General features: G+C 53.7%; 2 protein-coding genes across 2 annotated transcripts; one reads left to right on the forward strand and one right to left on the reverse strand.

Moving 5' to 3' along the window:
* The first annotated feature begins 807 nt into the window (after nt 1-807).
* On the forward strand, nt 808-11329 carry NELFCD (negative elongation factor complex member C/D). Its single transcript, XM_040248695.1, has 15 exons — nt 808-970; nt 3757-3869; nt 4087-4196; nt 5582-5691; nt 6079-6186; nt 6679-6831; nt 7035-7165; nt 7791-7956; nt 8245-8379; nt 8788-8927; nt 9591-9705; nt 10031-10126; nt 10200-10340; nt 10591-10720; nt 10808-11329. The coding sequence occupies exons 1-15, from the start codon at nt 884-886 to the stop codon at nt 10840-10842; spliced, it is 1770 nt and encodes a 589-aa protein (XP_040104629.1). The 5' UTR covers nt 808-883; the 3' UTR covers nt 10843-11329.
* A 7-nt stretch (nt 11330-11336) lies between these two features.
* Nucleotides 11337-20944, reverse strand: CTSZ (cathepsin Z). Its single transcript, XM_040248696.1, has 6 exons — nt 20649-20944; nt 20030-20193; nt 15752-15931; nt 13856-14006; nt 13080-13242; nt 11337-11881 (listed from the first exon to the last, which is right to left on the reverse strand). Exons 1-6 carry the CDS (start codon nt 20792-20794, stop codon nt 11771-11773), a joined length of 915 nt encoding a protein of 304 aa, XP_040104630.1. The 5' UTR covers nt 20795-20944; the 3' UTR covers nt 11337-11770.
* Between the last annotated feature and the right edge of the window lie 5062 nt (nt 20945-26006).

Raw genomic sequence — 26006 nt, forward strand, 5'->3', positions numbered from 1 at the left:
TCTTCGGCCATCTCATGTGAAGAGTTGACTCATTGGAAAAGACCCTGATACCCATCACTCTGCTGTGGGCATGTGACTTGCAGCAGACTAATCAGATCTTTTTCCAAAGGCGCTTCAGCTTCACTCATTGGAAAAGACCCTGATGCTGGGAAAGATTGAAGGTGGGAGGAAAAGGGGATGACGGAGGATGAGATGGTTGGATGGCATCATTGACTCGATGGACATGAGTTTGAGCAAACTCCAGGAGTTGGTGATGGACAGGGAAGCCTGGTGTGCTGCAGTCCATGGGGTTGCAGAGTCGGACATGACTGAGCGACTGAACTGAACTGAACTGAAACGAATGTGTATGTTAATCCCAAACTCCTAATTTGTTCCCTCCCTTTCCCCATGTTTGTTTTTTATGTCTGTGAGTCTATTTCTGCCTTGTAAGTAAGTCCATTTGTATCATTATTTTAGATTCCACATATAAGTGATATCATAAACCATTGTTGCCCTTCTCTTGAGCCCAGGGGTCACGTGAGGAAAGTCATGCTCAGAGGACCAAAAGTCCTGGTGAGAAAGACATGGGACCAGAAACCAGGCCCTGTATGAGTCTACTTTGAAACTTCTACCTATCTGGAGCCAACATCCCTGGAGCCCAGCCAGGTTGCCTTGGGGGATCAACTTCAGCGGGTCCCTCTGCAGCGTATACGCCGCCCTCTGCGCCCCGCCCCTTCGCTCCGACCACGCCCCTCCACCTGGCCCCGCCTCTCCGCCGGGACCCTGCGCTTCCCGCCTGGGGACGAGGCGCGCGTCCGTAGAGGGCGGGGCCTCGGGGCCGCGCGTGCGCTCGCCGGTCCACTGTGCGCATGCTCAGTGTTTTCGCGCGCGCTCGCGAGAGAGGATGGCGGGGGCCGCGCCGGGCGCCATCATGGACGAGGACTACTTCGGGAACGCGGCCGAGTGGGGCGACGAGGCGGAAGGCGGCCAGGTGAGGCGGGCACCGGGCGCCCCCGACGAGGCATGTTGGTCACCGACGCCGGCTGGTCGCCCCTGCCCCCGCCGCGTGATCCAAGCACAGCCCGCCCCGCCCCCTCCCGCCGCGCGCTTCGCCCCTGCCTCGAGCCCGCCCCTCTTGTTGCCGCCGCCGCGACCTTAGGGGGGCGGGGGCGCGGGGCGATGACCTGGTCCCCGCAGGGACAGGCACGGGCGCTGCCCCCCAGTCGTCACCCGAGCTGACCCTCGGACCACCGTGGGGCGGCCTCGGAGGCGGGTCCTGGGAATTCTTAGCCCCCGGGGCGGGGCGGACACAAGCTCCAAAGTGAAGGATGGGGCTCAGACAGTTTAAAAAGTAGTCATACTTTAAAAAAAAAAAAAAAAATCCAACTCAGCATCAGGAGTGGGGAAAAGTACAACTTTGGACTTTTTCACACGTGCTTTACTGTTTGAAAACCACACTCGGCGTTCTGGCTGATTCAGACAGTCCTTGGCCTAAGTAACTACAAAAGGATTGTCCATCCTTGACCTTCAAAAGTTTGCTGTGGATGGTGAGGGGGCGGTCACAAGCTTCTCTTCTGAAGTCAGGGTTGCACGTCCCAAACTGGGCGCTCTCGCTTGGCCAGGGGACCCTGACCTGATTCTGATCCGAACACCCTCCCAAAGTGATGTTTGAATCCCAGCTCCTCAGGCTCCTTCCTTGGGGACTGGAAAGCGGTTTAGAGGGCAGGAGGCGAGGAACCTGCCTTTTAGTTATCTGTTTATTTAATCTTTATTGGAGTATAGTTGCTTCCATGGTGGGTCAGCGGTAAAGAATCTGCCTGCAATGCAGGAGATGCAGATTGGATCCCTGGGTCTAGAAGATCCCCTGGAGGAGGCTATGGCTACCCAGTCCAGTATTCTTGCTTGGGTAATCCCATGGACAGAGGAGCCTGGGGGCTACAGTCCACGGGGTTACAAAGAGTCAGACACAACTGAAGTGACTTTTAATGTGGGGGGGTCTAGCTTTTTTTACAGTGTTGTGTTAGTTTCTAGGATGGAACCTACCTTTGAACAGGAGTCAAGGTTAGGTGTGTGTGGGACAATGGAAGTTATGTTTTGAAGGAAAAAAGCCTGCAGCGGCATGTTCTCCCTTGAAAGAGGCAGGTGGGGCACAGGAAGACATCGAAGCCAGGGTGCAGGGGTGCAAAGGTGGGCACTGTTTTCCAGGACATGAAAGGAGGCCTGTGTGCTTAGTTGTCTGGTGGAAGCAGTGGGTTCTAAAGGGCCTTTGAGAGCTGCTGAAAAGCATGACTTGTTCAAGAGTTGGAGCAGGGAGTGACACTCCAAGATTCGAGTGTTGGCTCATTCCATGGTGTTGGAGGCTTAGAGTGGAAGGATAGAGTCAGATTTAGCTAACTGAAAATCTGGGCTGGTCAGATGCTTTCATACATTATCTCATTCCACGGACAAGATACTGAGTTGGGTATTACTCTGCTCATTTTGTAAATGAAGAAAGTGAGACAGGAGGACCTGGTCCTGCCCATAGTCAGGAAAGTAATACATGAAGGAAGGGGATCCCACCTACATCCTTTGTCTCTATCACCACTGTAGCAGATGCTGGACCACCAAGGAGATCCAGAAGAGAGACACGTAGGGTATCAGTCAGTTCAGTGGTGGGTGGTTCCAAGCATTTGTTCAAAATGCCCTAGTATTTGTCACAGTAAGCCTTCCAGTCATAGTGATACACCTGGGGCATGTCTGGGGGCTGTCCCGTCAGTGCCCTCATTTTGTAAACTGAGGGTTTATGCTGTTTTGAATAGCAGAGTCAAGCCTAGACCCCACAGACAGGGGAGGTGACTTTTTGGAAACTTGAAGCACAATCCTGATCTGGCCCCGGTAGGCTCCCACGATGGAGGGGTGGACTAGATGTTCATTTCACGTTCAGTCTAACCATGACTTTGTGGAGTAGGGAGAAAAAGTCAGCCAGTTTGCTGATCCCTGGCCCATCTCTTACCGCAGTGCGTAAGGGTCAGTTGCACTGAGGTTGGTCTCTCCTACTAGTTTGTAAACTTCAGCAGAAAAAAACTGTCCGTTGTCTTTCATTTTCTTAATTTTCCTAGTGACAAGTACAGTGCTCAGTACAGAGTGAATGTTCAAAGAGCATCTGCTTGTTGGTATGACAGTGTTAAAGCTGGACAGACGTTGGGGTCATTGAGTCCATTGCCTCCACATCCTCATCCTGCTTTGCCCTTAGATTCAGTGACTGGCCTAAGGTAACTTCTGTGCAGAACAGGGACTAGAGTCCAAACAGCAAATGGATGGCTTGTGTCTTCAAGAACCGCTTCATCAGTCTTTGTTGTGAAGCTTTCCATGGCACATAAGAGAGAGTAATAGTGAAGACAGTAATCGTAGCTGAAATATGCTGAATTCTTATTGAATGTCAGGTACTAGGCCTGGCTTTTCCAGAAATCAGGTCGTGGGATCTCACAGCAGCCCATTGGTAAGGGCATTGCTCTTACCTTTGTTCAGGAAAAGAGAAACAGGTGCTGGATGAGGTGTCCTCTATGAGATGCAGTAACTTCTGTGACCACCGTACACGTTACACAAGTGTGGAGTCCTGCTGCAGGCCCACTTGGTTATGATTCTCAATTCCGTTCTCTTGGTCACTTGTTACTCGAAAGTCAAATGAAATGATAAATGTGGAATGCTTGACGTGGACAGCGTTACATGGTCTTAAGGTGAAATTTCAGGGTGTCTGTGGTAATGAAAAAATAACCTGGCTGTTTCTGCCAACCACAGGAGGATGACTATGGAGAGGGAGAAGATGACGCCGAGGTCCAGCAGGAGTGCCTACATAAATTTTCTACCCGGGATTATATAATGGAGCCCTCCATCTTTAACACTTTGAAGAGGTACGTGAGAAAGTCTGGCTGCGTTGGGAGGAGAAAGCTGCATAACAGACCCAAAGATGACATGTAAAGTCAGAGGGACATGAGGCATGAGTGGAAGGCTTCCGGGGGCCCCCACTTTAAAAGCATGAACAACCCGTCTTCCTCCTCCCTCTGCTGTCTCTGTCCGCATGCCCTCTGCGTCCATTCAAGTGCCACAGCTTGTCTGTCACTTTTCTAGGTATTTTCAGGCAGGAGGATCTCCAGAAAACGTTATCCAGCTCTTGTCAGAGAACTACACGGCTGTGGCGCAGACCGTCAACCTCCTGGCCGAGTGGCTCATCCAGACAGGTGCTTTGTAGGGGGCCTAGGGCCTGCCTGTTCCCCGCCCCCATCTTTCCAATTGGATCATTTTTTTTTTAAACTTTATTTTATATTGGAGTATAGTTGATTAACAATGTTCTGTTGTTTTCAGGAGTACAGCAGATTGAGTTATACCTATACATGTATCTTTTCTTTTTCAAATTTTTTCCCATTTAGGTTGTTACATAATATTGAGCAGAGTTCCCTGTGCTGTACAGTAGGTCCTTGTTGGTTATCCATTTTAAATATAACAGTGTGTACATGTTGATCCCAAACTCCCTAACTGTCCCTTCTCCCACCCTTCCCATTCTCTCGTCTGTGAGTCTGCTTTGTAAATAAGTTCATTTGTATCATTTATTTTTCGATTCCTCATATAAGCTATATCATATGATACTTGTCTTTCTCTGACTTAGTTCGCTCAGTAAACAAGGCTCTAGGTCCATCCATGTTGCTGCAAATATGAATCATTTTAATGCTGATAAATTGGAAAGCTTTTGTTTGTTTTTCTGGTTTTAAGACTTCTCTAAGTAAGAGGGACTTCCCTGGTGGTCCAGTGGCTAAGATTCCATGCTCCCAGTGCAGAGGACCTGGATTCAATCCTTGGTCCAGGAACTAGATCCCACATGCCTCAACAAAAGATGTCATGTGTTATAACTAAGACTCGGTGCAACAAATAAATAAATTTAAATAAAGACTTTTCTAAGTAAGAATTGAACTTCTTACCCATTTTCATCTGCTTGATTCAATTATTGAAGTTTACAGAGAGCTTGTGAATGTAATTCTCATTGAGCTGTTTCCTGCCATGTTGTAGAATTAAAGGGTATATGTTCAGTGTGTCATTTTTAAGAAGTCTATTATAGCAAGTAGTGGATGATGGGTAATTGAGGACCAGGTATGATTATGGCTTTTAGCTAATACGATCAAAGTAGAGCCTTACTGGAGATCGGCTCCTTTGAGTAGGGATGACATGGTGGGCTAAGTGCTGCCCAGAAGCAGGTCGACTTGCTGCTATCATGGTGACCACACAGGAGGGCCTCTTGGCCGGCATGTGTTCTGCTGTGGGGGCTGTTCTTCTGTCATCCTCCCTGTCTATTTTGGCAATCTGTCCTTGTTCCCTGCAAGCCTCAGAAGACGTCACCGTGCTTTACACGTAAATAAGCATCCGTGTCTGTTTCGCCCTGGTCTCCTTTTGGGGTCTTACCAATATGTTAAATATGTGTAATATTAATTTTAATAAGAAACTCCAAATCCTAAGTGGTTAGAAGCAGTTTTGTAATACATGATTTGCACATGGGCTTTTGATCTACTTTCTCTGAAGTAACACGAACTGAGAAGTAGCCATTTTCTATCTCGTTGCTTTCATTCTCTTCCAGGTGTTGAGCCAGTGCAGGTTCAGGAAACTGTGGAAAATCACCTGAAGAGTTTACTGATCAAACATTTCGACCCCCGCAAAGCAGACTCTATCTTTACTGAAGAAGGAGAGGTGAGGAACGTCCCTCCCTCTACCCCGGCTCCTGGTGCACGTTGCTGGCTCTGCAGGCCCACCGGCACCTGGCGTGCCAGTCACGAGAGAGCTGGGGGTTGAAGTCAGGCTGGGAGGCCCAGCTTTTGAATCGCCTGCTAAATGCCCCTGCTTGGGGTGTGAGAGGCTGGAGCGTCTAAAAATTGGGGTGGGGGGCAGGGAGGGCATCCCCTGGCTCTACCACTCGGCCCCATATGACCTCACCAGCCCTGGGCCTGCTTCCTCCTGCACAGGACACCTCAGCTGAAGCCAGGAGCCCAGGGACTCCTCTGTGATTGTTGGCACAATGTAATCTTAAGCTAGAGCCAGGCCTCTTAGCTTGCTGTTTGTTTGTTTGTTTGTTGTCAGACCCCTGCTTGGCTTGAACAAATGATTGCACACACCACCTGGAGAGACCTTTTTTACAAGCTGGCTGAAGCCCACCCAGACTGTTTGATGCTTAACTTCACTGTTAAGGTAGGAAGAATTCTGGAGTCAAAGAAAAGATAAAACTACTTTTGAATGAGGGTTACTTTGAGTTGGTTGGTTGGTGGTCTGTTCCCTCTGAAAAGGTCCTATGTGCTTTTTTGGTAAAGGTCTTCATCGCTTCACTTTAGTAAGTCTTGTTAAATGTTGAGAAAGAAAAGCACAGAATGTGTGTTTTGGGGTTGACGTGGACCGTGTTTTAGAGTTTGGCAGGAACGTGTTACAGAGCCCAATGTGTTCCTAGAGGAGCCTTTACAAATGTCTGGTCAGTCTCCTCTGTCTCACAGATTAAGTGTCACAGGTTAGGGGTGGGGAGTTGGCTGGGGCCACCAGCCTAGTTAGTGGTGAAGTGGGCACCCGAGTAAACGTTTGAGACCCAAAACCAGTGCATGTCCCTTCTCACCCCAGACCCTGCCATCAGCCACCTTCCTGTGGACCTGTGAGCATGGCTCGTGTGTTTGGCTTCTTATTTCTGTGTTGTAGCTTATTTCTGACGCAGGATACCAAGGGGAGATCACCAGTGTGTCCACAGCCTGCCAGCAGCTAGAGGTGTTTTCTAGAGTGCTCCGTACTTCTCTAGCTACAATTTTGGATGGAGGAGAAGAAAACCTTGAAAAAAATCTCCCTGAGTTTGCAGTAAGTTCTTTATGTGGCTCAGATTAGAAGTAGGCCATTTGAGGTCATGTGTTTTCAAAAGCAAAATGCTCTTTACCCTGGAGAATGTCTGGGTCAGAGGTCACCTCCCCGGAAGGTGTTGAACTTTTGGCATCTGACTTCCATCTGCCTTTGCTGTTGCTGTGGTCACAAAGCCCAAACACACTCTTCTCTCCATTCTGCAGAAGATGGTGTGCCACGGGGAGCACACCTACCTGTTCGCACAGGCTCTGATGTCTGTGCTGGCCCAGGAGGAGCAGGGGGGCTCCGCTGTGCGCAGGATTGCACAAGAGGTTCAGCGCTTTGCCCAGGAGAGGTGAGAGGCTCTGTCTCTGCTCTCTCACCCCACACCATTGCCCTGTGTCCACAACTGAAGACCCTAGGTCCTCCTGTTTTGATATAACTTCCTCTTACCCATAGAGCTGGGAAAGAGAGCTTGCGTTCTGAAGTTTTGCTTTGATGAATGTTTTGTAAAGGATTTGCTTACAGTTTAATTCACTGTATTTATGAATTTATTCCCAATATATTGGGATTCATCAGTAGCAAATGACAGTAGTCTTGAAACAGTTCTTCAGTAGTCCAATTGTTAGATTGTGGTCCTTCTTTTACGGAACAGAATTATTAGCTTTATTAGCTAATAAAAGTTTATTTTTACTAATTAGCTTTATTTTCTACTCATGGAGTCTTAAGATACTGATAAGTGCATGGTTCCTTTTAGGAAGCTCGTAAGCTGCACTGGATCCTTCTTTCTCAGTTAGCTCCAAATGTTTTCATGGGTCACTAGGTAAAAAAATACCAGTGGGTGAGAGAAATAAGAAAAAACAAAGAGACTCCAACAATTCAAAGCATAAATGTGAAAGGCAGGAGGGAGAGAAGGCAGGAGAGGGCTGGGCAGGGAGCCACCTTATCGATGATGGGATATGTGATATTGTTTCATCAAGAGGCCACGACGCCAGTCAAATCACACTGGCACTGGGCACAGCTGCCTCCTACCCCCGGGCGTGCCAGGCCCTTGGGGCCATGCTGTCCAAAGGAGCCCTGAACCCGGCCGACATCACAGTCCTGTTCAAGATGTTTACAAGCATGGACCCGCCCCCTGTTGAACTTGTGAGTGGCCTTTCATTTTAACCATAAGGTGGGACACCCTCAATGCCAACTGGAAGTATATTCTTTTGGAACGTTGGTGCTCCTCTTAGTTCTTTCAAGTTAGGGAGTGCACATGCCTGTTGAAATGTTCCTGTCCTCTCCCTGGTCCTTCCTTATCACGTCCTCGGTCCTCAAGCCCCCTGGAGCACTCTCAGCGAAGGACCTCAGCTGGCACTCCTGCGTGGGCGTGTGTGGACTCACCCCTCTCTTGTTCCTGCTTTTGTTTCACTGAGTTGTGTTTCTTTTCAGATCCGGGTACCCGCCTTCCTGGACTTGTTTATGCAATCACTCTTTAAACCCGGGGCCAGGATCAACCAGGACCACAAGCACAAGTATATCCACATTTTGGCCTATGCAGCGAGCGTGGTGGAGACCTGGAAGAAGGTAGTGTCTATGCTGAGAGCACACGGGCTTTAGGGAAACATGAACCACCTCTGTTTGGTGTTATGTGTGAATTTTGGCTGTAGAGAGTCACAGGCCCAACTAGTGTCTGAAATGTCTTTTCTGGTGTTTCTGCATAAAACAGCCAAAGTGCTCAATGTCTTAAGGAAATGTGCATCACATCTATGATACTAATTCAAACTGTAATCTGAAGTGTGACTAAAGAAATGAAACTGATTCCCTAAGACACTGACAGACACAGGTCCCCCTGGTCTGCAGTGTGTGTTCGCTGTGTGACAGGGACACTTGACTTCAGAGACAGGGGTTTGCAGAGGGAAGGGCGGAGTCTGGGTTACCCCAACTTCAAGGACACGGATGCCATCAGGATTCACCAGCTTGCTGTGTTTTCAGAACAAGCGTGTCAGCATCAATAAAGACGAGCTGAAGTCCACGTCAAAAGCTGTTGAGACTGTTCACAACCTGTGTTGCAATGAGAACAAGGGGGCGTCGGAGCTCGTGGCTGAGCTGAGTACCCTCTATCAGTGTATCCGGTGAGCAGATGAAGGTTCTAGATGTAATTATCTGGGGAGGAGCTGGTTTGAATTTTCATATTAACAGCTCAAAATATATCACAAAAGATTCAGAGGTACTTATTCATTTAATTTGTTTTCTTTTCTGTAAATATATAGAGAGAACTTTGTTTTAGCAGCATGAGTAATTTCCAGATATTTACCTGCCAGAAATCTGTTCACAAATTAGACTAAGAAGGAGGAAGACCAACCAGAATTACAAAAATTGACTTGAAGAAGAGGGTCTATTGAAAGTAAAAGTTAGACCAACACAGTTTTGCCTGGACAGATGTGTGTTATGCCAGTTCTGTGAGCACTCACTAGGAAAGCTTACGCACAGCTGTCCTCTTAGGCATGTGAATTTTCGTCTGTTAATTTGTACTAGAGACTGAGAGCTTGCTTCATCCCAGTCCACCAGGCTCTCAGAGTGCTGCAATAATGGCTTTCTTCTAAACCAGCGAAGTTAGTCTAAAGTCAGTAGAGCATGGGTTTCGGGTTCTGGCACCCGAGTCTGAGAGGGTGCTGCTCGCATCAGACTCTTTGCACTTATGGCGTCTCCCTGGCAGAGCGTGTTCAAGAGTGAAGTAATAGGCTGGACTGAGGTGTTTGGGTTTGGTGTTTGTATTCTGCCTTGTTTCCCGGTAGGTTTCCAGTGGTGGCCATGGGGGTGCTGAAGTGGGTGGACTGGACTGTGTCGGAGCCGAGGTACTTCCAGCTGCAGACCGACCACACCCCGGTGCACCTGGCCCTGCTGGATGAGGTAAGGGCTGCGAGGTGCTCGGAGCAGCTGTACGTCCTCACCTCCCATGTGTCTGTTCTGTGCCATCAGAAGACAGTCTTTTCAAAGCTAGTTATTTCTACTCCAAATGAGGAGTTTCCTTTTAAGGAACTAGTTTCATTGACTCTGTAGACTTTGCAGTTTCTATCAAGTGTTCCTGAGAGGATGAGGAATGGGACAGAAGTTGACTGGCCCCGGAACCACTGTCTTCCGCCACGAGCCGTGTTTGGAGGCGCTCCCGAGGCCTATGGGGAGCCCAGAGCCGCGGCCATGTGGCTCAGGGTGGCTCCCTCTGGCCTCTCTGTAGATCAGCACCTGCCATCAGCTCCTGCATCCCCAGGTCCTGCAGCTGCTGGTGAAGCTCTTCGAGACAGAGCACTCACAGCTGGACGTGATGGAGCAGGTGAGTGGTGACCTGGGGTGAGCTGGGCAGCGGGGAGACGGCCCTTCTCAAACATGTCACCCCACACCGACAGCTTGAGTTGAAGAAGACGCTCCTGGACAGGATGGTGCACCTGCTGAGCCGGGGCTACGTGCTTCCCGTGGTCAGTTACATCCGCAAGTGTCTGGAGAAGCTGGACACTGACATTTCCCTCATTCGCCACTTTGTGACTGAGGTCAGTGTCCTGGCAGCGCTCTCTGGGCTTGATGATGTCACCTTGCACCCAACAATAGTCACGGTGATGACAGTGATTTGGATACTGGTCTATCAGGCACCTCCTATCCGCAGGAGCTGTTATACCTTTATGACCCCTGACCATCTTCATGTTGGAGTTTGGGATGGTCTCCAGGAAGAAGAGGGTGGGAGTGAGGACAGGGGTGAGGGTCCCTCCACACTGCTGCCATCTGACCAGGTGCTCCTCACAGGTGCTGGATGTCATTGCGCCCCCCTACACCTCTGACTTTGTGCAGCTTTTCCTCCCCATCCTGGAAAATGATAGCATTGCTGGCACCATTAAAACCGAAGGTGAACATGACCCCGTGACAGAGTTCATAGGTAAGGCTGGTGTGAGCATCTCTGGGCTGCAGTTTTGATGTCATTGTTTTCCCTCGTTTCTAACCCAGGTCCCTTCTGTTGTTACAGCTCACTGCAAGTCTAACTTCATCCTGGTGAACTGATTCAGAGCATCCCCAGAGTGGAGCCAGGCCCTCTGGGAGACCTCTGTGGAATAACCCTGTGCAGAAGCCGTTGTTGAAGAGGCCTCGTCAGCGTCTTGGAAATGTGCTCTGATGGGAGGAGGTGAAGGACTTCTGTGTAAAGGAAAATGTTAGCAGTGTAAGGGGAAAACTTGGGAATGGGCCCTCTCCTTGTAAGTCCAGGACTGCCCCCTGGATCCCGTCTAGTGTCACCTCCCCTGGTAGTGGACTGGGCTCCCAAGACCCCTTAGGATGTAACCAGCCGTCAGCCCTGGGGTGGGAGAATTCAGAGACTGAGACACTCAGATGAACTGTTTTCAAAGTTGATTTTTGTTTTTGCACAAGATCTGATTGGTTAGTTCATATTATTGTGATTACTTTTATTTTCCAAGAAATATAAAAGCTTTTCTGTGGTGGGAAGGTGTGGATCCTGATGTCATGTTGTTCTTATGTGTAAATAAAGCATTCAGATTCAGTTCTGGTGTGAAGTGTGCATTTTATTCATCACTTGGGCAACTCGAAATTGCCATCTCCCCCCTGTGCGCCCCATTGGTTTCAAGGTGACAAAGGAACTGGTGGTGAGTGCGAGCTGTTTTTCCTCCCAGACCACAGCTGCCAAGTCATCTGTTATGGAGGTCACATTGTTCACTGCCCCTCGGATCCCGCTTCTCCAGGCTCTCGCGGCAGGAAGCCATCCAGTGCAGGCGCGGAGCAGGCCGCTCCCCAGCTTGCCCCTCTGTCATTTCCACCGTGCCTGTCCTTGGTGCTCAGGGCCATCACTGGCTGTCACATAATGTGAACGTCAACCCCCAGTTCCTTCAGACCACAGCAGCGCCACCCTGGTGCCTGTGACAATGGGATCCCCTCTGGTTCCGGCTCTCACGATCCTTTCTGTAAGAGCTGCTCTGCCTTAAACGATGGGGTCCCCAAATGTGCAGCTCTCCTCGATGGCCAGGTTGTAACGGGCGCCCTCCCCACCTTTGTAGGTGCTGGTCACGATCCGCATCCAGCCGTGCTCGCCCTGTGAGGAGTGGGACTGTGCGTGAGGACTGGGGACCCCCCCACACCTTGCATCTCCTACCTAGCAGACAGACCCTCTCTTCCCTCTTCAATCCACCTTGCACTTAGGGAACCCGCAGTGTCCAAGGCACCCACTTAGCCGCCCCTCCCCTTTCCTAGGACCCCCATTCAGATAGCGCTTTCGTGAAATATTTAAACATGGTTAATCCTTAACACAAAGGGTACGTGGGTCTGTATACCTAGAGCTAATTAATGTAGCTAAAATGTTGACTCTTGTGAGCCAGATGTCTGGACTACCTATTAACACCCCCCGTTATAGTCATTGAATAAAAAATACTGACGTTTCATCACTTTGACATAAATCATCTTCCCTGGATTTCATCATAATGAATTAGTGTCCGAAGCTGTAATCAATATGAGATCTCAGAAATGAAAATTCTGGCAGTTGCTGTAACTCCCCTGGGTTTTTTAACCCAACTCAAATAGTGTTTTGAACTTCCCTGGTGGTAGAGCAGATCCCCAATGAAGGGGATGCAGATTCGATTCCTGGTCTGGGAAGACTGCATATGCTGAAAAGCAACTAGGCCTGTGTGCCAGAACTACTGAGTCAGCTCTAGAGCCTGGGAGCTACAACTACGGAGCCCACGCGCCACAACTACGGTGAAGCCCGAGTGCCTAGAACCTGGGTTCCAAAAGAAAAGTCACTGCAATGAAGAGTACCCCCTGCTCACTGCAACTAGAGAAAGCCCGTGCAGTAACAGAGACCCAGCACAGCCAAAATTAATTTTTTTTAAAAAAAGGTATTTTTGAGGAAACCGTGGTTATTACTTAGGAGACCAGAAAATATAACAAGAGAAAGAATGAGATGGTTGTAAAGGAATAAAGCAAGCTAAATGGAAACGTTTAAAGTAGGGCTCCTCAGCCAGGGTCTTCCCCACCCCCATGAGATGTGTGGGGATGTTGTGGTGGTCACAGCCGGGAAAAGGAGAAGGAGCATCTGGCATCAAATGAGTAAGGGCCAAAGAGGCTGCTGAACACACTGAGATGCCCAGGACAAGACCCCTGCCCCCACCATGCAGTACAGAATGCCCCCAGCCCCACAACTGGAGCCTGAAGCCCCACTGCTCAGGGCTGCAGTTCTCAGCTACAAACCCCCCAAAACCATCCAAGTGAGAGCAGTCCCAGTAGATTTGTCTTACCCATGGTTCTCCCCACGAGTTCCGGACAATCCAGTACTCCACGCCATCGCTGACACCCCACCCGGCCACAGAGACGATGTGGTTTATGTAGGCCTGGTCATTGTATTCCGAGTAGATGCCGCCAGTGTAGTTAGACATCTTGTCTGTTGCCATTATGCCACAGCTGAGAGCAAGCAGGGAGAGAATGCGCACTTTTAGAGAATGCACACTTTCGGCAGCCACTGTTCACCACAGTTAGGAACAAATCACATAATTCACACCTGACGGTACTGTCCAAACTTCTGTTGTTACTCACCTGGCGTCCCCCCTACGGTTGCTCTACTGGCAGCCCCACAACATGGGCCGTGCCCTGGGACCTTCCCACACACGTGTGCCTCCTTCCCAATAATCCTACCAGGGGCGCACAGACGGTTGAGCTTTACTTTTGATTAGCTGCTCAGTTGTGTCAGGCTCTTTTGTGACCCCGTGGACTGTAGCCCACCAGGCTCCTCTGTCCATGGGATTTTCCAGGCAAGAACACTGGAATGGGTTGCCATTTCCTTCTCCAGGGGATCCTCCCAGCTCAAGGATCAAACCCTTGTCTCCTGCATTGCCAGGCAGGTTTGTTACCACTGAGCCACTGGGAGAGCCCTGAGCTTAATTTTAAGAAAACTCCCATGGCAGCTGTTTCTAGCCTTGTGAGTCAAGTTGGCCAGAAGAAAAGGGGTGAAAATGACTTGGGTCCCCTCGACCTGAAGCCTGCGTGCCCACCTAGGGCAGGGGTCTCAGCTCCATACCTGATGGGGCCATTGGCGTAGATTTCTGCCATCATCTTCTCCCTCCCCGAAAGGGAGCCGTAGTCACCGACCTTCCAGAGGGTGTAGTTCTGGATGACGTGGCACTCTTTGAATTCAGTGCACGTCCCACACTGGTTAAACTTGTCACACTCTGGGGACCGTACGGAGAGGCAGTGTGAGACCTTTTCCTCGTTAACACGTGAACAAAGCAGCGCGCCCAGACCCCAGTCTTCACTTTTCTAGCTGAGTGCTCCATCCACTAGCTAATAACATAAATTACCTTGTGCTCAGGTGTTTAATTACCCTCTTCCTTCAGCTACAGGAGTCACGATAACCATTCCTTCCCCAGCTCTCAGCAAAAAGACAACACTAATTAGCACAAAGTAGGCGCTCAAAAGCTCGACTTTTCCTGAAAGCCAGGAGAAAGGCCTTTGCGTAATACCCTATAGCTGAGAATAGAGGGTAATTAAATTCTTAATTTTTAATAATTTTTAGTAATTCCTTTGATTTCCAGGGGGAGCAGCCTTTTAATAAGATTATATTGTTGGCTAGTGAACAGGTCAACACATCTAGGGGGAAAGTAAGCATTTTCTTCATTTGAGGAGGCATCAAGAATTAGGGTTCAAAACAAGGTGCGGCTGTTAGATCTGGAAGACTCCACACCGTCTTGAGCCCGCAGCCCCCTCTTTACTGCTTTCATGTTACCTATTTCTGCCATAATTTTCATGTCTGTTCAGATTCCTCCCCCCAGGACAGTAAACTCTTTTGAGGATTAAACTGTTGGTTTAATTCACCCCTTGGACACCAAATGCCCAGGACACCCTGAAACATGGTGGATCTGTGGCCACATTTGCTAACACAAAGGCAAGACCACTTACTGCAAACAACCAGGGGCTGGTGAATTCCATCTGGCCCTATTGTTCTAGGTGGGCTCGAGGGCCTGGTTGAGGATGGACATGACCAGTTTTGGGCAGAGCGGGGCCCCAAGACCACCTGGGTCCCCAATTCTGAGCCCTCAGGGGCCCCCCTTCTCCTTTTCACCCTGGGCACCTCTTCCTGATCCTCTGACCCCTGTGGCATCTACCGCTTCAAAAGACTCACTCAACCAGTCTGGGGGGATGCTTTCTGGCTGGGAGTATGACCGGGAGGCAAGGCGGGGGCACCCGTGGGTGTGGGATGGCGCCTTCAGAAGGCTCAGGGGCGGGAGCATACGTTTTATAGATGGGGTGGGGGATGGCAGAAAAGTGCCCTCCCTGGTCCCCTGTTCATCCCCATCCTCCCCTTTCCTGTCTCAGAAGGGCTTTTGAGTTGGCCCCAGCTCTGTGCTCTGGTTACGAGGGAGCTCAGACAGGACACTTAAAACTACCCACTGTGGGTCTGGGGTTTGGACTCTTTCTCTCCTTTGGTTTCCAAGGGGAGCAGGTTGAAAGGAACGTGCCAGCTCCAGGGACTGGAGGCACAAGCAGGCCAGCTTGTGTCCACTGGTCCATGTAGTGCCCTTGGTCCAGGGTTGTGATTCAGGCCAGGTCCTCCTGCTGCCTGCTGGCTCTCCCCACCCGGCTCCTGGAAACACTCTTCCCTGGACCCATGTTCCCTTACAAAGGCTGTGAAACCACTAAAATGCCAGATCCAAACACCAGGGCCTGGCCTGGCCACAGTATGTGCAGGCTGGAGAACCCCGCCCCAAGTCCTTTCTCAACAAGGACGCCAGGCCCCCATTTCCTGACCCCCCAGCCCCACCCGGGGGACTCTGTTCCATCCTCCCCCGGGGCCGGCCACAGGACCTGAGAAGTGCGTGGGCCTGGGCTCTGGACCATCCCTGCCCTGGGAAGAGGGAGGCGTGCATGTGCCCATGTGCGTGTGTCTCGGGGCGAGCGTGGGGTGAGAGGTGCCTACCTTGGTCCTTGGCCTGGTAGTTGTTGCAGGTCTCGTCGGGGATGCCGTGCCGGTGGGCATACTCCCACACCGGCAGGTCATTGCCCCCCTCACAGGAGCCCGCGTCGCCGCAGTCGATCACGTGCTGCACCGACAGCAGTGTGGACGGCCACGCCCCCTTCCTCTTGATGTTGATCCGGTCTGCAGGGGCAACAGCCACATGGGTCAGCGCCCACCCTCTTTCCTGCTGTTCTGCAGGGGCAACAGCCACATGGGTCGGCGCCCACCCCCTTTCCTGCTGCTCCGGGGGGGCCCCTGCATCCCGCTCCGCAGCACGCTCCCCTCCTCCCACGGGGCCTCTGCTCTCTCTCCTCATGCCCCTCTCAGCACTGATGCCGACCCCCACCGCCAACTACCAGGACAGCTCCAGGGGTGTCCTGCCTGAAGGCTGCTAGTGACCAGCCCCCTCTAGGGCACTGGAAAGTCCAGACCAGGGGCCAGTGGGGTGACCCCTCTCATTCCCCACGCGCCTAGGCCCACACACCCCACAGGCAGCTGAGGGTGGCCACACCCTTTTCCTTGCACACGCAGAGTCCGTGGGGACCCCCAGCCAGTCCTACCCTAGCCGGCCACCTCACTTGCCACCGCCTGAGGTGATGATCCCACAACCATTCACGCCGGCCCACATCTTGAGATCCCACCTCCAAGTCGGAACTCACCAAGCCTGTTCTTTCCCTGATTACAGTGAGCAAGCAGCCAGGTCCTCCACCCCCCAGCAGCCCCCTCCAGGCACTTCCTTCCTTCCCTCCCACAGTCCCATGCCCCCTACATCGCTGGGGTCACCTCCCAGGCTCTGGGCCCACAGGCCTCTACATCCGCCCCTGTGACCTGCCCTCGGCCTCCTGGAACCCACAACCAGTTACCAGCAGTGCCCCAGCTCTTTCCCCAGCTCCTGGGCCACACTCCCCCAGGGCCCTACTGCAGACACTTCTACAGAGCCCTGCGTGGCCAACCCCTCCCCACCACAGGTCTCCCCAAGCCCCTTCTCAGCAGCCTCCCACAGCCGTCTGCTCTCAACCCTCACAATCCCTCCCCAGCCTTGCTGGCCCTCCAGCTGACATCATCTCACCCATTAGCCCTGCCCCTTAGCCCCCTTGTTAATGGACCATCTGCCTCCTGCAGTGCTGGCATAGTGTAGCTCCTCAGCTGTCTGGCACATTGTTGGTGCTCAGTAAATAAATGCGTTTAGTCGTGTCCAACTCTTTGCGACCCTATGGACTGTAGCCCGCCAGGCTCCTCTGTCCACAGGATTCTCCAGGCAAGAATACTGGAGTGGGTTGCCATTTCCTACTCCAGGTGATCTTCCTGACCCAGGGATCGAACCTACGTCCCTTGTGTCTGCTGCACTGGCATGTGGGTTCTTTACCACTGCATCACCTGGGAAGCCTGCTCAGTAAATACCAGCTGCCTAAATGAACTCACTGAGGTTTCACTGATTGCAGCCTCACCCTGGAAGCCCCCTTGCCATGAACGCGGAGGTTCTCCATCCTGGCCGCACGCTGGGCAAGGCCTGGAGGTGGGATGAGGGCCCCCTTCGCCCCCACTGCTGTTTCCCAACCAGTCTGCACCTGAGCCACCCCCGGAGGGTTGCACTCGGCACTTCCCCTTTCCGCCCCTCATCTTCCCCACTTATCCAAGGCTGCCTCGTCACCTACTGTGCGCCAGGCCCTGTTCAGTGAGCAAAACAAAGCTCCCACCTTGTGAGCTTCATGTGGTTGGGGAGATGGGCCACGGTAGCAGTGGATGCAGTGCTACCAGGAAAAGAGGGGAGAGGATGGGGGGTACAGACAGTTGGGGGGCACCCATGGGAGGGGGCAAGGGCCGGGCCTGAGGGCACCCTCCCGTTCTTCAGCTCTTGACATCCAAATTGGGTCCCAACACCAAATAAGGAGTCAGCTAACATAGGGTCTGCAGGCAAGTCAGGGTTTTGGCTAATCTGCCTGAAGTCTTAAAACAGTTTCAAGCAGGACAGAAAGGGGCCCAGGACAGCCTGGGTCGGAGCTGTTTCTGAGGTGGGGCGGCAGGGGAACAGCAGGTGGACCAGTCAGACAGCTCCAGCAGCGAGGCCAGGGCCCAGTTCCAGCAGAATCCTCGATATACCTTGAAGGGAGAGCCTAGCCCTATGGCCTGATTGTCTGAAGGTAAAAAGCAGGTGGCTGGTGTGCTTCTGGGCTTCAGCCAGAGTGAGGGAAGGAAGGCGTTCTCCTGGAGTGATCAGGAGGCTGGGGAAGAACTGGTTTGGGGGTGAGGGTGGTGGTGAAAAGGAGAAGCAGGTGAGGTTTGAGGTGTCAGGCGTCCAAATGACAGGGAGAGCATCAGGTGGACGTGAAGGCCAAGTCCAGATCTAGGGTCCTGGGGACCCAACGTTCAGAAGTTAAGTTGGGAGGATAAGGAGCCGGTAAGAGGGTCTGAAGGGGCCAGGGAGGCAGAGATCAGTGGCCCACTGTGACTGAAAGCCAGGAAAGCATTGGGGTTGGGGGTCACGGATCAAGTACAATCAGGCAGGGCAAGGCCAGGCGGTGACCACCTGGCCTGCCCATGGCGGCCCCATGCTGGAGACCTTGGCAAGGAGCTGGAGGTGCGGCTGGAGGTGTTTGAGGAGGTAAGAGAGGAAGTGGGGGCTGCAGGCACCTCTGAGAGCCCAGAAGTGGGGTGGCAGCTAGAGGCAGAGTGGGGTTCAGTGATGGGCGGGGTGGGCACTGGCAGGGGTGGCTTCGGCCAGGGGCTCAGATGCTAGTCACCCAGGGATGGGAGGGCAGGCGAACTATGACCAGCTGTGGTAGGCAACAGCTGGGCCGGCACCCTGGAAGTCCCCTTTTGGGGGCTTCTCTTTTCTCAGCGAAAGAGGAAGAGGATGTCTGCTGCTAGGGAGTATGTTTGAGGGTCAGGAGGGGGAAGCCATTGTTTGTCTGCCCAGGAGGGTCCACTCCGGTCAGTGGAGGGTTGACCTCTGACCAGGGAAAGGTCAATGGACCAGACAGCCCTTCCAGGCACTGTGTTCCTTTACAGATGCAAGCTTTGGCTTGTAAATCCCTCCTGAGATCCCTCAGGCTTCTGCCAGGCCCCTCCCCTGGGCGCAGGGCCTCTGGTGACCTTTTCAGCTTCCCCTACCGCACCCTCAGGCCCCCACCACAAAAGCCCTCTCAGTTCCTCTAGGCCAGTGAGCACCATTCCTGCCAGGCCTTTGCCATGAGCTTTGAGCTCAAGGCCGCCCACACCCTGCCTGCTTGCCCAGCCCAGATGTCTCCCAGTAGCTCCTTGATTAAGCCTCTGGCTCCACATTCTCCAGGGGGCCCTGTCCATCTCCATTCCAGTCAGTGGGGGCCTCCCCAGCTAAAAATGGGGCTCAGCCTACCAACCCCTTCCCTCCTCCTTCCCGAAGGGTCAGAAGTACCATCCAGCCCCCAGGAGAGATGGGGCAGGGCCGCCTCAGAGACCCTCCAGGTGCTCCTGCTACAGTGGTGGACCCTGGGGTCCAGATCCCACCCCTCCACCCAACTCTTCACCCTCAAGGCAGCCCAGCTTCTGGGCTCAGGTCCCGGCTGTCACTCACGCTCACACAAAGGCCTAGTCTCCTGACCGCTCAGCCAGGAGCCTTGGTTTCCTCATCTACAAAGTGGGAGCAATCACAGGGCAGTCAGGAACTTCAGTGATACGTGGAACATTGGCCAGCGGCAGTAGCCACATCAGTCTGCCTAGCACAGTGCCTCAGGGCAGGAGTTTCATAGATTCTAGTGTGGAACACCTGCATTGCCAGAAGACCCAGGCTGGTGTGAAGTCTGCAACCCACCCTCCCAGGCAGGCCCAGCAGCCTGCTCAAGTGATGTGAACCTCTGATGTCCCCTCGTTCCAGGCCTCAAGCCTTCCGGCCCTCACTGTGGCCAGGTGGCTAAGGTCCAGATGAGAAGAAAGCTGGCCTTTCTCAATAGCCCCAGCCCAGGTCAAGCATTCATTTCAAATATTAACTACCCTGAAAAGCAGCTTCACATTCACATGCCCAACTCCAGCAGGGGGTTGGGCGAGTCTGTGGTTTGGGCCCCAGTGGCCCAGGTCACAAGCTTTGAGACAGATAAGGGTCCTGGAGCTTCAGTTCTGTGAACGCTGGGCATGCACAAGGCCCCAGATCTGCTTCTGGAGGCCTGACACAGACACCCCCTGCCCCGCCCATCCCAGGTTGAGTCCCCGGGGCCCATGCCGACAGGAAGGCAGCTGGCTGGGCCTCGCTGGCCCTTGACCTACCCGCCATGGCACTGGTGCTGCCATGCGCCCAGCAGGAACCACAGTACTGAGGGATGTGCTGGTTTCTGGTGACGCTGGCGTAGTTGACCCCATTCACGTTGCGCCAGTCCCAGCTCCTGGGGAGATCCGACGGGGACAGGTACTCATGAGGCCGGGGGTACGTCCTGGGAACAGACACCACCAACAGAATCAGCGCTGGGCACCTCTCCCCTCTCCCGGGGTGGGGGTGGGGGCCCCAGACATCTTCCCCAGTGGAAGGGTGAGAGGGAATGCGGGCGACCCGTCTCACACCGGGAGATCCCCGCCCTCTCAGACTCTGAAGCTGGCAGGGCACCCCCCCACCCCCACCCCCAATGCAGGAACAAGACTGCTCTGGCCAGCAACGCCCCAAACGCAAGTCGACGAGTTTGGCCTGCTTCCAGCAAGGGTGAGGCCCGTCCAAACCCGCACAAGTGAAAGAGAGAGCTCCCAAAGCCTAGGGGCTGGCCCTGACCCGCAGAGGTCAAGGGAAGCAGGGCGCCCTGGTTGCTGGCACCCCAAGGAGGCGGCAGGGTTCCCCAGGTGGCAGAGCGCGCGCAGCCCCGGGAGATGGGCAGGCCCCCCCACCAGCCGCCCCGACCTGCGCCCCAGTTGGGTGAGCCGGTCCCCCCGCAGAGGCCGGTAGCAGCCGCGGCCCGGGCGGAAGTGGAGGCCGGCCCGCGCCGCGCCCGCCAGCAGCACGAGCAGCAGCAGCAGCGGCGGCACCAGCGGCCCGGACGACGCCATGGCTCCCTCGCCGGTGCTATCGGACCCCGACTCGAATCCTAACTCAGATCTCGCGCCGGTCACCCCTCCGCAGGCTTCCTCCCCGGCCCACAGGCCCTTAAGGTGTCTGCGCCCGGCGGGACACTCCCCCGGGGCGGGGCGCGCTGCTGCCCCCGGTGACCCGGCCCCGCCCCGCCCGGCCGCCCGGCCGCCCGGCCCGTCCGGGATCGGGTCACGCGCCAGACCTCGGCGGACCCCGCCCCGACCCCGCCACTTGCCTCTTGCCTCTGATATATCAGATCTCATTCATTCTTAGGGCCCCCCGCCCCCAGCCTTGGCGTCTTGGGACCCTTCGGTCTGGAGAGATGCCCCGGATCCCCGCATCCCGCCTGGGTCCAGCCTCCACGGATGATGGGCAGGGGTCTCCCGGCAGAACTGCGCCCTATTCTAGCTTCCTGATGGAGGAGGGCATGGCAACCCACTCCAGTATTCTTCCCTGGAGAATCCCATGGACAGAGGAGCTTAGCAGGCTACAGTCCCAAGTGTTGAAAAGAGTCAGATATGACCAGGCACCTGAGCACCCTAGCTTTCCATGAGGCTAAGACCCATTCTGGAGAGAAGTTGCTCCTACATAGAGAAGGAAGATTGAATCCTTCTAGAAAAGGCCCCTCAAGGAAAGTCTCACTTGGAGCCTGAATCTTCTTTCTCCCTGCCAACTTCCAAAGCTGCCTGGGGAGGTTTCGGCTAACAAAGCATTTCATCTTCAAACAACCGAAAGCAGAAGTGCGACCCCAGGGGCCTGGGTTTCATAACTCAGGAGTTCCCTCCTCCTCTGGCTCCTCGTGACTCCTCGTGACCTGAGCTGGCCACAGAATGGCCTCCCTGGTCTTGGGAGAAAAGGGTTCAGGCTTTTTGTCCTAGAGTCCAGTGTTGGCATAGGGTCCTCTGATGTTGGCACCCTGCTCTTACCACATGGACACCTCCCCCTGGTCCCTGTCTTTTGCTCTGCTGGCACCAAGCCTGCACACAGAAATCACAGTAGCTGCCTTGCAGACCTCCAGCCATTTCTGTGGCCGCCCTTGGAAGCCCTGAGGTGCCCATGGAATCCCAGTAGGGCTTGGTCCCTGCTCCCGAGAGGCTGTCTCTGAGGCGACATGTAGACACGGCCTCTATCCACTGAGGTGTCCTTTATCTTCTTGGAAAGCTGGCTCCTTGGTGCTTGCCCCAGCATGTGTCCTGGGCCTGGTCCCAAAGCCTTTCCCTTTCCCTGGGTGCAGCAGGTGTGGGAAGGGAGTTTCCAGCCGGGGTTTCCCCATCTCTCACCTCTCTCCTCCACAGCCAAGGTGAACCAGCCAGTGGTCCTCCATCCATAGGAGGAAACAAGCCAGCGGGGTTGTCCCTGAGTGACCTCGGTGACATCTACCATCCAGGTGAGGTCTTCCTAAGAGGTGGGTTTTGGGTCTCCTTTAAAGAAAAATACGAGCTTCTCAGGTAATGCAGTGTTAAAGAATCTGCCTGACAATGCGGAAGACATGGGTTTGATCCCTGACCTAGGAAGATCCCACATGCCATGGGGCAACTAAGCCCATGAGGGGCAACTACTGAGCCTGTGCTCCAGAGCCCGTGCTCCTCAACAAGAGAAGAAGTGAGAAGAAGAAGTGAGAAGCTCATGTGCTGGAGAGTAGGCCCCACTCACCACAACTAGAGAAAAGCCTGAGCCGACACAAACACCCAGCACAGTCAAAAATAAATAAATAAATAAACGTGAAAAAAAAATCATGAAAGCTCATAGTTGCTGAAGAATGACCACAGTGGTCACTGTAGGGTGATGAATATTGTGGGGACCTCCCGAGTGCCCATAGATGGTCAGGGCCCAAGAAGTGCAACACGGGACACAGATGGCCCCTCGGCCCCACCTCAGGGGAGTGCTATGAGGTCTGGGGCTGCATCCCTGATGTTGGGTGGAAATGTGCCAGGTTATAAGCTCTTCCATTCCTGCAGTGTTGGGGGACCTGGATGCTCTGAAGGTGTTCTGGGCTTCTCGTAGGAGGCCCACTCGCATCGGTATTATGATGGTCAGGGCCGGTGTCGTGGGCGTGTGACACCTGACTTCAACAGGGCCCTGAGCACTTGGTGAGATGCTGGTCTGCCAAGGCCCCCATTTTCATTTTGAGCTGCACATTCTGGAGCTGGGCCTGCCTGATGACGCAACCTCCGTAGGCCAGGGTCTGAAGAAGGGTCAGAGTGGGGCAGTGGTCACACACTGGGCCCTGGAGAAGGCAGGTTAAAGGGAGGGACAGTGACATTCTCAGGCTGACAGGTGGTGTACCAGGGTTTCCTTGCCCTGGAGGCTATGCAGACTCAGAGGATGATGGGAAAATCTAGCAGGTGGAGCGGGGAGGGAGCCCAGACATTTGAAACCACAACTTTCAAGGCAAGAAGAAGCGAGTGAGTTCTCCTGTGACCCGCTCTGCTTCTTCACCACCTGTGATGCGTGCACCACGTGGAGTCAAGCCTCTGGGCCGTTTCTTCCCCATGAAGTTGGCTCTGGTCCACAGATATACGTCTGCCTGGCTCCCAGCTCTGAGGGATAAGCCGGCTGCATCATTTTGGGAGTCCCTCAGTGCCGTGGTCTGTTGAGGGAGGGGCCCTAGCTCTGGCCACCGCTGTGAGAGGGGGCATTTGACTCCAGGAGCTCTCTGAAGGTGCACGGATGAAACTCAAAACCTGCTGGGACTGCAGAGAGGAAGGAGTTGCTGGACTGGCTGCCCCGCCCACCTGCTCGTCTCTCCCCAGAGCAGGTGCACCTGGGTTGCAGGTTTGGGGACCCTGCGGATATGAAAGCTCTGTCTCTTCCTGACGCCACCACTGCTCTGCATGTCTGGGAGGGTGTTTTGTGGATAATGACTCGTCTTATCTGCCTGGGACAGAGGCTCAGGGAGCCTGCCTGTAACTGAGTAACTGATTCGTCCCTGCCGCTCAGCCGTGCTTGAAGGCAGATACAAAGTCAGTCTAGACAACTCCTGTCTGGGAAAGTCTTCTCTCCTTTGATCCTTGGCACAAGCCTGTGAGGTGGGAATCAGATGCTGTCACCCATTTTACAGGTGGGGAGACTGAGGCTCCAAAGAGGACGGGAGACCTATACTCAGACTGAGGTTCATGGGTGGCAGGTTTGAATCTAGGCTGTTCTTTTTTATTGCCCCATAAAGTCTCCTGGCAAACATGTGATGCAACGCCATGACACAAAAGCCTATTCATTTCTAAAAATAAGGTTGATTTGTCCCCTTGTCCTGATAAAGAAATCTTGCACTTTACAGCCAGGCTGGGGCCGACCCAGCCTCCCCACTTGCACAAGGAGAACACAGGTGAGTTTTCATTTACTGTGGACCTGCCTCTGAGCCCTCTCCTCCTTCTTGGCTCATGCCATGCTGCCTGCCCTCCACCGGCAGACGGCAGACACTTTCTATTCTCTCACCTTCCCGGGCTGAGCCAGGTCTTGGATACTGCCTTTATTGTGATGGGTGCTGGTGTGCTGGGAGGCATGTCTGGCTCGTGGGCAACATGGGTCCCTCACCAGCTCTTCCTCTGTCCACACAGTCACTCACTTAGATGTTCACGCTGACCCTGTGCTGTGAATGTTGTCCCCAAACGCCACTGGCACCACATCCTCTGCTGGTCACACAGGCTGGCTTGGGAGGGGACTCGCCTCCTGGGGGTCACATTTGTGAGACTGGCCTGTCAGTCTCACCTTCAGAGCATGCCTCCCACTGTCCACCCACCAGGCCCCATCAGGCCCACCCAGGAGCCTGCCCAGGAGCCCTTGGAGCGTGGCCTGCCTCCTTCACCAAATCCAGTCTTCTGGGACCCAGAAGGGAAGTTGGCAAGCACACTGAGAACCTAGGATGCGCCACGTCGTTGTCCCAGCCCTGGGGACGCAGGAGTGTCAGTCCCTGCCTGCCAGGAGTGGACATTCTGGTAAGCGGCCACGTGGAAACAGGAAGAGTGTCCAAGGAGAAAGAGCTGGATTCAGAGACGGGGCCTCTGGGAGTTTGCTCTGGGGTGGTTCTCTTAGCCATCCTGCGAGTTGGGATGGACTGACGAGGACGCAGCTATGGAAAGTGCTGGACTTTTCAAGCATGCGCAAGGACCTTGAAAGGCGGACACTCTGGGTAGGTGTGACCAAGTGGCCTCAGAGATGGCTGGAGAAGAAGGAGGCTGGGCGAGGTCCCTGGGTTGTAAACGCACCTCTCAGCTGCTGTGCGCTGGGATCTAAGGCCAGCTTCCTGCTTCCCAGAGGCCACTATCTTCAAGTACAGGGCTCCTCCTCTGCCACCAGGTCCCACCCAGCCCTCCCTTGTCCCTCCCTCCCTGGGTCAGGCCTGTGTCTCCGCCTCCTTTGGCTCCCTTCCTGCTTCCCACCCACCCCAGGGGTTTCCCCATCAATCGGAACAATATATCAGCTGCGGTGAGAGGGGTGGTTTTAACCCGGTGGCCGCTAGTTTCCTGGGGAGCAGTGGTGAGGTCTTTATGTTCTATGAGCTCCCTCTGGGAGGAAGGATGGAAGGATGGAAGGCTGGGGGGTGGTGGTCAGTTAGAGGCTATTGCGGTTGTGGGCGGGAGAGCTGCTGATGGTGGTGGGTCACTGATTCTGCTGGAGAGATGCTGAGATGGGTGGCAGTGCTGGCAGGACCCAGTTATGGACCAGAGGTGAGGAGGAGGCCTGGCTAAAGGCTGTCTGGCCGACCTGCCTCTCCACACCTGGAATCATCTTTTTAGAACCATCTCTGGTTCTGCCATGTCATCCTGCGACATGTGTCAACCTGTCAGGCCCCTCTCTGAACTTCAGTCTCTTCCACCAAATGAAAGACCATCCCCTGACTTGTTGTTCAGTCGCTAAGTTGTGTCCGACTCTTTGTGACCCCATGGACTGCAGCACGCCAGGCTCCTCTGTCCTTCACTATCTCCAAGAACTTGCTCAGATTCACATCCATTGAGTCGGTGATGCCTTCTGACCATCTCATCCTCTGCCCCCCTGCTTCCCCTCCTGCCCTCAATCTTTTCCAGCATCAGGGGTTTTTCCAGTGAGTCAGCCCTTCGCACCAGGTAGCCAAAGTATTGGAGCTTCAGCATCAGTCCTTCCAACGAATATTCAGGGTTGATTTCCTTTAGGGCTGACTGGTTTGATCTCCTTGCTGTCCAAGGGACTCTGAAGAGTCTTCTCCAACACCACAAC

Source organism: Oryx dammah, unplaced genomic scaffold (assembly GCF_014754425.2).
Source record: "Oryx dammah isolate SB20612 unplaced genomic scaffold, SCBI_Odam_1.1 HiC_scaffold_10, whole genome shotgun sequence".
NCBI classification, from domain to species: Eukaryota; Metazoa; Chordata; class Mammalia; order Artiodactyla; family Bovidae; genus Oryx; species Oryx dammah.